The sequence below is a fragment of the Triturus cristatus genome, chromosome 1_1 (assembly GCF_964204655.1).
Source record: "Triturus cristatus chromosome 1_1, aTriCri1.1, whole genome shotgun sequence".
NCBI classification, from domain to species: domain Eukaryota; kingdom Metazoa; phylum Chordata; class Amphibia; order Caudata; family Salamandridae; genus Triturus; species Triturus cristatus.
This window is the reverse complement of record NC_140579.1, coordinates 113,696,428-113,710,652: the sequence shown is the minus strand read 5'-3', so window position 1 is coordinate 113,710,652 and position 14,225 is coordinate 113,696,428. Positions and strand designations below refer to the sequence as shown.

Sequence of the window (14,225 nt, the reverse complement as noted above, 5' to 3'; positions counted from 1 at the left end):
GTTATTAAAAACATAAGCAAGCTTCACTAACCCGCGTTTTTATGTAATGCGCATTCGTTTTACACGAACAATCTTTAGTTACTCGTTAGTAAATTAGAGGAGAGAATTGCTTCCGAGCAAGTCTCTTTTCTACAAGTTCTTGCTTCATCACCAGCATTCTCAATATTGTGCGTAAAGTTGTCATAGCCTACATCGATGTTGTCTTTACTGATATTGACATTGTTATGTGTGCCTAGATCGTGGCGTACATCAACATTGTTTCTACTGGTATTGACATTGCATTTATTGGTATTGCCATTGTCGGGCCTTCACATATCTTGGCATACAGCGACATCGTATTTACCCATCCTGACAGACTGTGGTGTGATAGTAGTGTCCCCTGGAAGGCTACAGAGCAGTGAGTATACCGTGGATTGTGGTGTGATAGGAGTGCAGTACAGTGGTTACAGAGCACCGAGTATACCTTGGGCTGTATTAGGATCAGACCTCTGTTCCGAGTGCAGGTTATAGCTCTGACTCTTAACTCACAGAGATATTCATACCTGGCAGTTCTTATTGATACCGCGTCTTAAATCTAATTTTGAAAGTGATCTCTGCTCTGTAACACTGTAACTGTCCGTCTGTCCCACAGAAGACAAATCTCCTCCAATGGGGGTAATTATTGGAGGCGTCATTGGGGCCCTCGTGGGTGTTGGACTGCTCGCTGGTGTCGTTTGGTTTGTCTACTCAAGGAGAAACATGCGAGGTAAGTTGGTTCTGTTTGATATTGTTAGTGGGAGGTACCATCACTTCCAGATTCATGTGGGGGGTGCAGGTGAATAACGTCTGCCTCTTGCATCAGGGGTGGAGACACATCCATGCTTTGAGACCTTCCTGCTTTACAGTGAGGTTGGTGAAGCAGATATTTCCTTGTTGATGCCCTGCTGATGCAGCTCATTGTTGGCACCTGTTCACTGCTCAGTCTCCACCCCCCACCCAATGTATGAACACATCTTAAAGTTGCCCAGGATTGTAACAATCTGGTGATTAGCTAGTCTTCCACCAATGAAAATTGGGCTCCATGTTTCAGCTGCTCTGAATGGCTGGTTAGCTGAGACACCCTGTGCCTTCCTGGACCAGCTCCGAGTAAGATATGCGGCGCTATAGGACACTTGAAGGCTGAAAAGCAGCGTATGCCATGGATTGTGCTGTGAAAGCATTGTCTTCAGAAAGGTGCATTGTGGGCTGTGGTGTCATAACTGTGCCCTGAGAGGATACACGTAAACAACAACAAAAAGTCAATACTGATGTTTCTTTAATCACTTCCTTCAATTGGACACACATGACCGATTCAATGTGACCCAGGAATGTTCATTGCTATTTCAAATTTGTTTATTTCTTTGAAAAAATTATTTTATTTATCAAAAATCATCATTTTGTTTTTATTTAAATTGATGGTAGAAAATATGTCTTTTGGAAATTGTTGGTGTGGATTGAGGATAGTTGATTTGTAATGTTTGTATGAATGGAGGATTTTTGATAAACAAACAGTACACTATTCTCAAAATCCCCGTGTTTCAAACATGGACAAAAAATTCATACATATTTTCTATTCCTATACTTGAAAACAACAAGGGGTAATCTTTTTTTATTCCACTTGTTTGGATAATAATGAGCGGTCGACGCGTTTCGAACCCAAATACACATTTATAGGGTTCTCTTCAGGACCAAAAGCTGGAAAAACAAGAATTAAACGTATGTTACCAACTGCGTCATGCCATTAAAACCTCTTATTAATCAAACGTAACCTCCATGCATGATTGAGTAAGCGTAGTTACCTATTCGTGAGATCATCCGATCTCATCTATTCAAAACGAATCATGCTGTCTGTTCACATTCAAGTGACTGTAGGGATATCAAAATTAAAAAGAGCAAAAAAGAAACATAAAGAGGAATTCAGTTTTATGTCCGATTTATATGCATGTAGTTCTCTTTTCAAGTAGAAAACAACTTTCTTCTAAATAAAACCATGTTGTCTCTTGTGGTCATTGTCATTCCTTTTGGACATGTATCTAAAATAGACAAAAATTGAAAATGGAGATCTTATTTTCAAGGACTATTAATGACCAGTTGTAATCTGACTTTCATGAATTCTCGTACCTTGTACTTCTTCTTGTTTCAAAATGGGCACCATAGTTAATCTTCATGAAAGTCTATCCAAAAAATAGATAATGAAGGAATGGATGATATTGAACCGTTCAAAATGACACGTTTTTTTCTTTTTTAATTTTTTAAATCAAACTGAGTGCCACGCGGTCCTTTGACTTTTACAATTGTTTTCTTTCAAAAATGTCACCTGGAAAAAACGCGGCTTCATAGACCTAATCATTCTGCGTTTGCGTTTATTAAAACTTAGGAGAAACTGCATTAAAAATAGAACGCCCTCTCTGGGTTGTACGATGTGTATATGATATTTTTACAAGGTGTCTCATGGTGAACTGCTGTTTTTTGAGAAAACACATTTGAGAGCCTCCGCCTAATTAGGATGTACATTCTTTTTGCATGTTATCTCCAAAGTGATTATTAAAATCGTACCGTTAAGATAACCTCCGTGGGTATAGCGGCATCTTTTTTCTCCAACTCCGGCGGCCATAGAAAACGTCCAAGTAGTGAGTTTCTTCTCGACAATGTATTTAAACTTCCGGGTGGCAGCCGTGTTTCTTACGTCCAAAGGCTTGCCCGCAGGAATTGTGGGTGATGTAGTTTCACCAGTGACATGCAGTAAACACACGCTTGAAATTACCAAGGAATATTTTAACTTGGACAAATGTGTGTCTCTGGATGTTTTTCTTTGATTTGACCACTATTTTTTGGGGAGACATATTCTCACAATGCGTAATCCCTTAAGGACTGTCAATGATACAGTTAATAAAGAAAGAAACATTTGAAGATTCCACATGACTAAGGAAATGAGCTTGTCATCTAATGGTCCTGCAGCCATTTTGAGCAAATGTACCACTTGGCTGCGATTAGGATATATGTCTCAAATATTCTGGTTCGGATATATGTCTCAGATATTCTGATTCCAAACTTATAATTTGTATATTTCAGAAAACTCATAAATCCCATCTACTGCTGTATTAAATTTTACAATTAGCAAGGCCTCTCTTTGAATAAATTTTCTGTCCAGATCACCTCCTCCTAGATCTTGTTCGATCTTAGATATTATACTCCATAGTAGGTCCATCTCTACATGGTTCTCTACATGGTTGTTATTTATCCAGTGGTTAACCAACGGGCCGTCTGCACTTTCTTACGGATTCTCGATTTGTGTTGTGTTATTCTTTGTCTTACCTCCTGATTGGTACAATATAAAGTTTGGGGCACGGGCACAAGATTCCGTAAACAACATTCTTTATTTTGCAATTTGTAAATGTGTCGTGCTTCCAGTTCACATCATTATATGAAAAGATGGAGTCTTCAATTGATTGGTCACAACATGCACAAGTGCCACACTTATGGTGGCCTGTAATTGGTGGTAGGGATAATTGTTCACGCAATGTATTCTTTGGTGCTGTTCTTGGTATAAATGCACAAACCACTTGATTGCCAGTGCTGCTTTCCTTTTTGAGGGCAAACAGAGGAGTTCTGGAGAACAACGTATCCAAATTCTGGATCATTTGCCAATTTTGGTGGATAACTTTAAAAAAAAATTGTGTTGGGACAAAATGTAGTCACACAAACTAGACGATCAGTGGAGGATTTTTCTTTCTTTTGTAAGAGAGTCTCTCTGGGTGTCCACCAGGCTCTCTTCATGGCATTTTTAAATAGTTTTTTGGGTACCCACGGTCTTTTAACCTATTAAGCAGATTGTTTGCATGGAAGGTGTATTCATCTTTAAATGAGCAGGTACGCTTGATCCTCAAAAACTGCCCAAAAGGTTAAGTTATCCCGTAAGCTTCGTGGATGGTGACTTGTGTAGTGAAGGGCTTTATTTCTGTCTGTCAGTTTTTTATGAAGTGTTGTAACCAGACTTTCTTCAGAAACATAAACTTCAACATCCAAAAATGTCATCCTTTGCGGGGCGTGATTCATACTAAACTTAATATGAGCCGTCCTTGCATTTAACTATCCATGAAACTGAAGCAAGTTGTCTTCATTGCCGGTCCATACCATGAATATATCGTCTATATAGCGGACCCAATTCGAAATATGCTGAGAAAATGGGTTGTTGTTGTAAATATATCTCTCCTCGAATTTGGCCATATATAGTACTGCCAGCTCTGGGGCAAAGGGACAACCCATGGCTCATCCTTTTATCTGAAAAAAAAATCCATACCAAACTTAAAATAGTTCTTACGTAGTGCAACGGTTGGCTAACTGCATAATAAATTCCATAGGGACCCTGTCTGGTTTAGGTCGTGTATCCAAAAAGATTTCAATCACCGATGACCCGTCATCCTGGGGTATCTGGGTGTACAAAGACACCACATCCAAGGTGACTAGTATTTGTTCTCCAATATCAAACCTTGTTGATTCTATCTTGTTAATAAAATCAGTTTTATCACGGATGTTTGAAGATACATCTTACATGAAAGGTTTGAGAAAAAAGTCCACATACTTTGATATAGGCTCTAACACTGATTCGCACCCAGAAACAATTGGCCTCCTTGGCGGATGGGTTTCAATTTTGTGAACCTTGGGAAGCATGTATAACAATGGGACTCTTATATGGTTCTTATTTAGGAAATGGAATTCCTTTGGTCCCACAAACCATTGGTCAAAACTATCCTTAAGTATTACCGACAAGTCTCTTTGTATTTCAACTGTAGGATCTTTATCAATCTTACGATAACATTCTTTGTTGTCCAGTTATTTTAGAACTTCCACAGTATAATCTTGGGTGTCCCATACAACAATAGAACCTCCCTTATCGGCTTGTTTAATTACTATTGATGGGTCATTCTTAAGTTTTGTAATCGCTTCCTTTTGTGGTTTAGAAATGTTATTTGAGAGGATACACAGCACTGTGTGTGCTGTGGGCCATGGTGTGGCATCAGTGTCCTTGGAGAGTAGAAAGCACAAAGTATACTATGGGCTATGGTCTATCAGTTGCCTGAGATAGGCTACAAAGCACAGAGTATACAATGGGCTATGGTATATCGGTGGCCCCAGAGAGTCTCCAAACCCTGAGTATACCATGGGATGTAGCTGATGTGCTTCCCTTATTTCTGTGTTATTTGACTCTTAGAGGCAGGTTCAAGTCCTGCGGCTGTGTAAGCAGTCATCCCTGTCCTTTCAATCTGTCCCTGTCCTGCCCTGTAACACATTGGAGGAGTCAGTTCAGGGAGGGTGATGGAGAATTCTGGGGTAATGCATGGGGAAGTAGTTCAGTGGTGCACCTACTGGAGGGATGCTGAAAGGGGATGGAATGAAGCTGGGTTGTGATTCTCATTTCAGCGGGTGACTATTCTTCTATAAGTGAGCGGATATGATGTTTTAAATAAGTCACGGTCACCTGTGCCTCGTCTGCTCCAGCCCCTCCTCAGGAGGGCTTCAGGTTCTACTATGTGCTCCTCCCTCCGCCTTTACCTCGAAGGACACACTTGGGAATATCCAGCTCCTGCTGATCCAGTTCTTCATCACTGACCCACACTGTCTGTGCCTGGGGCCTTTGTGACTTTACTGAGAGGCTTCAATAGATGCAGCTCCTGCTGATCCAGTTCTTCATCACTGACCCGCACTGTCTGTGCCTGGGGCCTTTGTGACTTTACTGAGAGGCTTCAATAGATGCAGCTCCTGCTGATCCAGTTCTTCATCACTGACCCGCACTGTCTGCTCCTGGGGTCTTTGTGACTCTACTGAGAGGCTTCAGATGCAGCTTCTGCTGATCCAGTTCCTCATCGCTGACTCGCAGTCTCTGCATCTGGGGCTTTTGTGACTCTTCTGAGAGGCCTCAAGAGATGCAGCTCCTGCTGATCCAGTTCTTCATCACTGACCTGCAGTGTCTGTACCTGCAACACCTGGGGGCCTTTGTGACTCTACTGAGAGGCTTCAAGAGATGCAGCTCCTGCTGATCCAGTTCTTCATCACTGATCCGCACTGTCTGCTCCTGGGGCCTTTGTGACTCTACTGAGAGGCTTCAAGAGATGCAGCCCCTGCTGATCCAGTTCATCATCACTGACCTGCACTGTCTACGCCTGCAGCACCTGGGGCCTTTGTGACTCTACTGAGAGGCTTCAAGAGATGCAGCCCCTGCTGATCCAGTTCATCATCACTGACCTGCACTGTCTACGCCTGCAGCACCTGGGGCCTTTGTGACGCTACTGAGAGGCCTCAAGAGATGCAGCTCCTGCTGATCGCGTTCTTCATCACTGACCTGCAGTGTTTGCGCCAGCAGGGCCTGGAGCCTTTGTGACTCTACTGAGAGGCTTTCAGAGATGCAGCTCCTGCTGATCGAGTTCTTCATCATTGACCTGCAGTGTCTGCGCCTGGGGCCTTTGTGACTCTACTGACAATCTTCAAGAGATGCAGTTCCTGATGACTGACCCACACTGCCTGCGCCTGCAGAGCCTGAGGTTTTTGTGACTCCACTGAGAGGTTTCAAGAGATGCAGCTCCTGCTGATCCATTTCTTCATAACTAACCTGCAGTGTCTGCACCTGGGGCCTCTGTGACTCTACTAAGAGGCTTCAAGATATGCAGCTCCTGCTGATCCAGATCTTCTTTGCTGCCCCACACTGTCTGCACCTGGGGCCTTTGTGACTCTACTGAGAGGCTTCAGATGCAGCTTCTGCTGATCCAGTTCCTCATCGCTGACTCGCAGTCTCTGCACCTGGGGCTTTTGTGAGTCTTCTGAGAGGCCTCAAGAGATGCAGCTCCTGCTGATCCAGTTCTTCATCAGTGACCTGCAGTGTTTGCGCCAGCAGGGCCTGGAGCCTTTGTGACTCTACTGAGAGGCTTCAAGAGATGCAGCTCCTGCTGATCCAGTTCTTCATCACTGACCCACACTGTCTGCACCTGGGGCCTTTGTGACTCTACTGAGAGGCATCAAGAGATGCAGCTCCTGCTGATCCAGTTCTTCATCATTGACCTTCAGTGTCTGCGCCTGGGGCCTTTGTGTCTCTACTGACAATCTTCAAGAGATGCAGTTCCTGCTGATCCAGTTCTTCATGACTGACCCACACTGCCTGCGCCTGCAGAGCCTGAGGTTTTTTGGACTCCACTGAGAGGCTTCAAGAGATGCAGCTCCTGCTGATCCAGTTCTTCATCATTGACCTGCAGTGTCTGCGCCTGGGGCCTTTGTGACTCTACTGACAATCTTCATGTGATGCAGCCTGTACTGATCCACTGCTTAATCGCTGACCCAGGCACTGTCTATGCCTGCAACGCCTGGGCCCTTTGTGACTCTACTGAGAGGCTTCAAGAGATGCAGCTCCTGCTGATCCAGTTCTTCATAACTGACCTGCAGTGTCTGCACCTGGGGCCTTTGTGACTCTACTAAGAGGTTTCAAGATATGCAGCTCCTGCTGATCCAGATCTTCTTCGCTGTCCCACACTGTCTGTGCGTGGGGCCTTTGTGACTCTACTGAATGGCTTCATGTGATCCAGCCCGTACTGATCCAGTTCTTCATCGCTGACCTGCAGTGTCTGTGCCTGCAACGCCTGGGGCCTTTGTGAATCTACTGAGAGGCTTCAAGAGATGCAACTTGTGCTAATCCATTTCTTCTTCTCTGACCTGCACGGTCTGCACCTGAGGACTTTGTGACTCTACTGAGAAGCTTCATGAGATGCAGATCCTGCTGATCCAAGTCTTCATCACTGACCTGCAGTGTCTGTGCCTGCAGCGCCTGGGGCCTTTGTGACTCTACTGAGAAGCTTCATGAGATGCAGAACCTGCTGATCCAGTTCTTAATCGCTGACCTGCACTGTCTGCACCTGCAGCGCCTGGGGCCTTTGTGCCTGCAGTGCCTGGGGCCTTTGTGACTCTACTGAGAAGCTTCATGAGATGCAGAACCTGCTGATCCAGGTCTTCATCGCTGACTCAGAGTGTCTGCACCTAGGGCCTTTGTGACTCTTAGGTGGCGGTCTGCGCTGTGGCTTCAGCAGCAAAAAGAGCAGTAGGACTGACAATAGATCACTCAACCGGAGCAGCTTTTCTGTCCACAAATGTGGCTGAGGAGGTGGCCCAAAAACCCCTCTGGAACCTGTGACTATATCCCTGTGAAAATTGCACTCAGAACCTGCCCATGTGCCAAGCGAAGAAATTAAACATGACATGTTTTAGAAAACAAACAGAGACGTGATAAAGTGTCTGAGTATTGGTCATCCTGAAACCTTCTCATGAGGGCTCTGCAGAATGCTGTGTTTGAGAAGAGAAGGTCGCTTTATATGATGGTCACTTAAAGTAGGTCTAGGGGCCCAAAGGAATGTATAGCTGTCACTTGGTGGGGATTCATAAAACGGGTTCTGAGGTAATTCATTTAGACAGCTAATCAGCGGTGCCTGAGTAAACCCACACTGGCTGGTGTTGGGCACAGGCCAAAGGTTATCATAGGAGGGAATCTATTGTGGGCTGAAGGGTCAGTTTTTAGGTTTACACAGGTTTGATTCCAGGAAGTTCTTTGATGTTCACCACCATATCTCATCCAGTGCTTCCAAGCAGCTACATGCACAGCGGGGTGTGCACACAGGTATGTTGGAAATCAAGCTCAGAACATAGTCTGTTCTTTCAGATTCTGCATGCCCCAGAGAAGCCAATCAGTGTTAATGTCCTCCTATCCCAACTGGTCAGTCAGGAGCCCTCTCTCTGCATGGCCATTTTGACATTCCTGATGAAAAACCACTTATCTCTCTAGGTTCCTTGGCCGCAAACATATCTGTGGAGGACATGAATCGTCAAATCTTTCCTCCAAGCCATTTGAACGTGGGGTTGGACTACCAGTTGAAATATATATATATATATATTATTTTTTTGTAATTCTTTTTATTGTTAAGAAAACAACAGCACCGATTTTCATTATTACTTTTAACACATCAAAGTAGTCAGTAATGTGGTGCATACAGTTCAGCAATGTTAGATTAATTCTGTCCTGGCCGGAATCCACTAGAACATTAGACGTCTGACTCCTCCGGGGCTAATTGCGACGGTACCTTGGGTGGCTCACAGATGCTCCCTCTATATGTATTCCATTTCCCCCATATTTGCATCTATTCCTTACAACATCCCCTTGATGTATACACTGTTTTCTCCCTAACCATGCACCAGTCCATATCCTCTTCCCATTCCCTCAGTGTTGGAACTGACTGCACTCCCCACTTTCTAGCAATGTTTCTCTTGGCAACCATCAAGCCTAGTGCCACCCGTGTTTTCTCTTTGTTCCTCAAGTCCGTTGGTTCCCATATGTGTAACAAGCACCGCTTGGCATCCGCCGTCACTGGTTCTCCCATAGCTTCCCCCATACAAGAGGTAACTCTGGTTGTGTATCTGTTGATATGAGGGCATTCCCATTTATATGAAAAATGTGCCTTCTTGGCCACATACAGCTAGACTCCTCCCTATATCCCATTTTGGCCAATGTTGGACCTGTGACGTAGATCCTGTGCAATATTTTTAGCTGTACCAGCTTTACTTTTGAGCATATTGCCCCTTGCCTTGGGGATGGTTTTGCTTCCATCCACTCCTCTTCTTCTAGATCTGCAAGGTCGCTTTCCTATTTTGCACGAAGTTGTGGGAGTGAGTTAGGTGAGTGATTTATAAGTTTGGAATCTGTTAGAGAAATGGCCTTATGGGGCATGTGCCCATCCAGGAGTCTATCCTCGAGGGGTGAGGACTCAGGAGGGGTTTATCCCTTCGGGATCGCAGCTTGCAGGGTGTGCCGCACCTGTATCTAGCGGAACCGCTCGGTGTCAGCTAATTTGTAACTCTGCTGGAGGGCTGAGAAAGGCACCACCCCTCCCTTAGCCCAAAGGTCACCCACCCGTGAGATCACTATTGTATCCCATTTATCAAATCCCTTCGTTCTCCAAAGGGAATCCAGTTTTTCAGTATCCCATAGTGTGGTAGCCTGTGTTATAGTCTTCGCCCTTCCCATACTCCTCTGGACCAAATGCCACACTTGCACAGAGTGTTTTGTGGGACCCGTCATCGTCAGGTGAAGTTTTGCGGGCTTTGAATACAACGCTGGTGTATGATTGCTACCGTGTGGTAGCCATCTGTCCATGGCATTTGCCGGATCATTCTGGGGCTGATCTATGCAGTGATTGATGGCCACTAGCTGTGCTGCCCAGTAGTATTTTCTGATGTCTGGTAACCCGATTTCCCTGTCATACCAGCCTTTTACAAGTTTTGGAAATGAGATTCAAGACTGGCTATTCCCCCAAAGCAATGTTCTCTGCATAGCTTCCACTAATCGAAAATAGGATGCGGGGACAAGGGCAGGTGTGTTCTGGAGAATGTACAGCAACCGCGGCAGTGACATCATTTTAAAAAGTACAGCTCTGCCCAAAAGTGACAGCGGAAGAGCCTTCCAGTGTTCCACATCGCTCCTCAGCCGTTGTAGCGGTGGTAACAGGTTTGAGGTATAGAACAATTTGGGGTCCATAGTAATAAAAATCCCCAGATATTTGATTCCCCCCGTATCTATCGGTATTTGATACTCTTTTGGCATGGTTGGTGGATGGCCCTTTAATACAAAGATAAGTGATTTATACCAATTGATGGTGTATCCGGAGTATGTGCCAAAATTAGTAAAAATATTAAGAACCCTATGTAGGGACCTCTTTGGGGAGGCCAGGTATAGCAAAATATCATCCGCATTGAGAGATATACGGTCCTCCTTGCCCTCCGTCTAGCGTAGCCCTCGAATTACAGGGTCACTCTGGATCCAACAAGCCAGAAGCCCCAGTGTGAGTGCAAATAACAGGGGGGACAAGGGGCACCTTTGGCTCGTCCCTCTGTGGAGATGAAAAGCTGCTGATTTTTAATTGTTGACTATGACCTGTGCAAGTGGGTCGGCATATAATAGTCAGACCCAGGTAATAAACTTGGGACCAAATCCTAACCTCTTCAAGACAGCAAAGAGATATGGCCATTCTATGGTGTCAAATGCCATAGTAGCATCTAAGGATACCACCCGTCTTTCATTATGGTGTTCGCCCTCCCCATCACCCCATGCACTCTCCGTAGGTTTAGGGCTGTGTTTCGTGATGGCATAAAGCCAGACTGATTGGGATGAACCAACTCGGGTATAACCCGGACCAGTCAGGTGGCTAGTAATTTAGCTAGAATTTTGCCCTCTGCATTTAGCAGTGATATGGGTCGATACGATGTGCAACTGCTTTTAGGTTTACTGTCTTTGTGTAGGACTAACAAAGTGGCTATTCTCTGGTACTGCGGAAGAAGTCCATTTTAAAGACTCTCCACAAACATTGCCTTAAGATGGGGAGCTATTATAGCTGGTCGCAGTTTGTAGAGTTCTATTGGTAACCTATTTGGGCCCATCACCTTACCCGTCTGGAGAGAACGAATGGCCTGTGCTATTTCATCTTGCGCTATGTCACCCTCTAACAAAATGTTATCCTCTTCTGTTAAAACTGGCATATGGATTTCCTCCAATACTTCTTTAGTCTCTATGTTTTGTCTAGAGGTCCTGGATACATAAAGTTGTTTATAATATTTGGTGAATTCGTCCACAATAGCCTGCGGGTCCATTAGGTGCTCCCCAGTCTCTGTCCACAGCTCTGTAACTAGGCGGCTTGCCAACTCCCTCTTATCTAACCAGGCCAAGAGTTTGCTCGCCTTATCTCCCAGCTTCTGTATAGTCCCCAGTTTATGGCTAATAATTGTTTTGGCCATCTCTCTCGCCTCAATTCGATATTCCTCTTTGGTCAGGTTGAGAATGTGTGTTTTATTTCACTCTGTTGAGGCATTAAGTTCTCCCTCTAATTTCAGTATGTCCTCCACCAGGTGCAGTAGCTTAGCTTGCTTTTCCTTTTTCCCTCCGTATATTAGGGAAACTGTGGGCCATATTCTCAAGGAGGTATTGCCGGGTTAACGGCACTCTATCGCAGCCAAAGTCGCGATAAATTTATTGCACCATTCTCCAAGCTGCAAAAAAACCACACCGCAACATTCTCAACGACCAGCTAGATTTGCGAGAACACAAAACATGCGATAAGGCACGTTAGCAGCAGGAAACTAACACCTGCTCTGACCTGGTGTAAAGTCGGACGATAACCGGCACCAGACAAGGGAGCACAGCCCATAGCCAAACATGAAGAACAGATGCCCCCGAGCAACTGCACATGCAGCCCGGAGCCCAAGAGGGCAACAGCACACACTACCACTCCCCCGCACCCCCTGGACCCACCCCACCCCTCCTGTGGACAAAGAGAATGCACATCAACTCCACGAAACCATGGAGCAAACAAATTGCCGTCGTCGCACAATCACAACACCTAACATACAGTTGTGGCCAGAAAAATTGAAACATACAGTTAGATCATATTATGAAAATAAAACCTTTAATTGCAAATGAAACAATAAATAGCAAACAAAAAACAACAATCATGAATAGGCACGGTGGGTCTCCCTGGGCTTTCTGTAAGTCACATCCTGCAAGACAGAAATACTGATAAGATGGTGTGTTATGTGCCCATCAAAGGACAGAGAGAGAGAGCGGCAGAGAGAGAGGGGAGAGAAGGAGAGAGAGAGGATGAGAGGGATAGAAGGGGAGAGAGAGAGAGAGAGAGAAAGAGAGAGAGAAAGAGAGAGAGAAAGAGAGAGAGAGAGAGAAAGAGAAAGAGAAAGAGAAAGAGAAAGAGAAAGAGAAAGAGAAAGAGAAAGAGAAAGAGAAAGAGAAAGAGAAAGAGAAAGAGAAAGAGAAAGAGAAAGAGAAAGAGAGAGAGAGAGAGAGAGAGAGAGAGAGAGAGAGAGAGAGAGAGAGAGAGAGAAAGAGAAAGAGAAAGAGAAAGAGAAAGAGAAAGAGAAAGAGAAAGAGAAAAAGAGAAAAAGAGAGAAAGAGAGAGAGAGAGAGAGAGAAAGGGTGCTGACACTGCGGACCCAGGCCCCACTGCTCACCTGCAGCTACCGGTATGTCTCCAATCACCTGCCGGTACACTGCTGTCCCCCAGGTCACTCATCTGAAACAGTTGCCAGAGACATGAATGGCAGAGTCCATATAGTAGCACACGCCATCATCGCTTTCCCGCCACTGCGCACACAGGCTGCTGCACCCTAGCCCCTCCCGCCGCCCTCAGCGGAAACCAAGCCCTCTGCGACCAGGCCTCACTGCTCACCTTCCGACACTGGCGTGTCTCCAAGAGAGCCCACCACATGCCGGTGGGAGCTCCAAGCCTGTGGCCCGTGACCATGGCACCCTCCACATCATGCAGCCCCGCACGCCACAAGGTCACACACATGATCGTGGGTCTTGATTTCGCTATGGCAGAGGACATATCACAGTACATGACCTCACCACAGGCTGCACACCCGCTCAGCCCTAGGGGTGCCACTAACTCTGTGAGCCGCGAGGCGACGACACATGACGGTAATACCGCACTGCCCGTTGGCCCTAGGCCTACACTCCAGACCAGCAGGGCTCACACCAATCCTTGCCAGTCCTGACCGCTAGGACGGCGCATCATCACAGGCTGCACACCCGCTCAGCACACAAGGTGCCCCTATCTCACTGCACCGACAGTCAATGTCCCGTGGCGGTGTGCATGTGCCTTTCGCAGTGTATCCGCTGCCACCAAGTCTGTGCATCGCTAGCCATGGACCTTTTATAATTGAGTACTGTGGTGCGCACGCCATCATGTTACCCCCGGCACTGGGCAATGTGAGGTGGCAGGGCCTTAGGCCCTCATGCAGACTAGATACCCACACGGAGACACCCAGTTAGAGAGTGGAAATGGTGTCCAGCACGTGCACCAGGCCCTTTTTATTGGCAGGGTCACATGTCCCGTGACGCAAGGGCAGAATGGTTGTGGTGTGGGTGTGAACCAGCCGTGAGGGAGTGACTGTGGCATGCTGACAACTAGACATGCGAGCAGCAGATCCCTACAGGGAAGACCCGGGACATGTAACGTTGTCATCCACCCTGTGAGCGTAAGCGGAGTGGGCTGGCCTGGCGTATGCCAGTCCAGCATAGGGGTGTGAACAATGACCCCGGGGCTCTGGGCGTGCTTCCGTCCATGGCTGGACAAGGAAAGGACTAGTGCGTGTGTCTCCGTTCCAGTGTCGGC

General features: G+C 45.9%; 1 protein-coding gene across 3 annotated transcripts in view; it reads left to right on the top strand.

Moving 5' to 3' along the window:
• Nucleotides 1-14,225, top strand: part of LOC146869698 (saoe class I histocompatibility antigen, A alpha chain-like) — a 274,622-nt gene that overhangs the window by 160,270 nt on the left and 100,127 nt on the right. For all 3 annotated transcript variants that reach the window (XM_085612321.1, XM_085612399.1, XM_085612231.1), the window contains exon 5: nucleotides 632-745. In XM_085612321.1, the coding sequence (XP_085468447.1) occupies nucleotides 632-745 (114 nt within the window). The remainder of the gene's footprint in view (nucleotides 1-631; nucleotides 746-14,225) is intronic.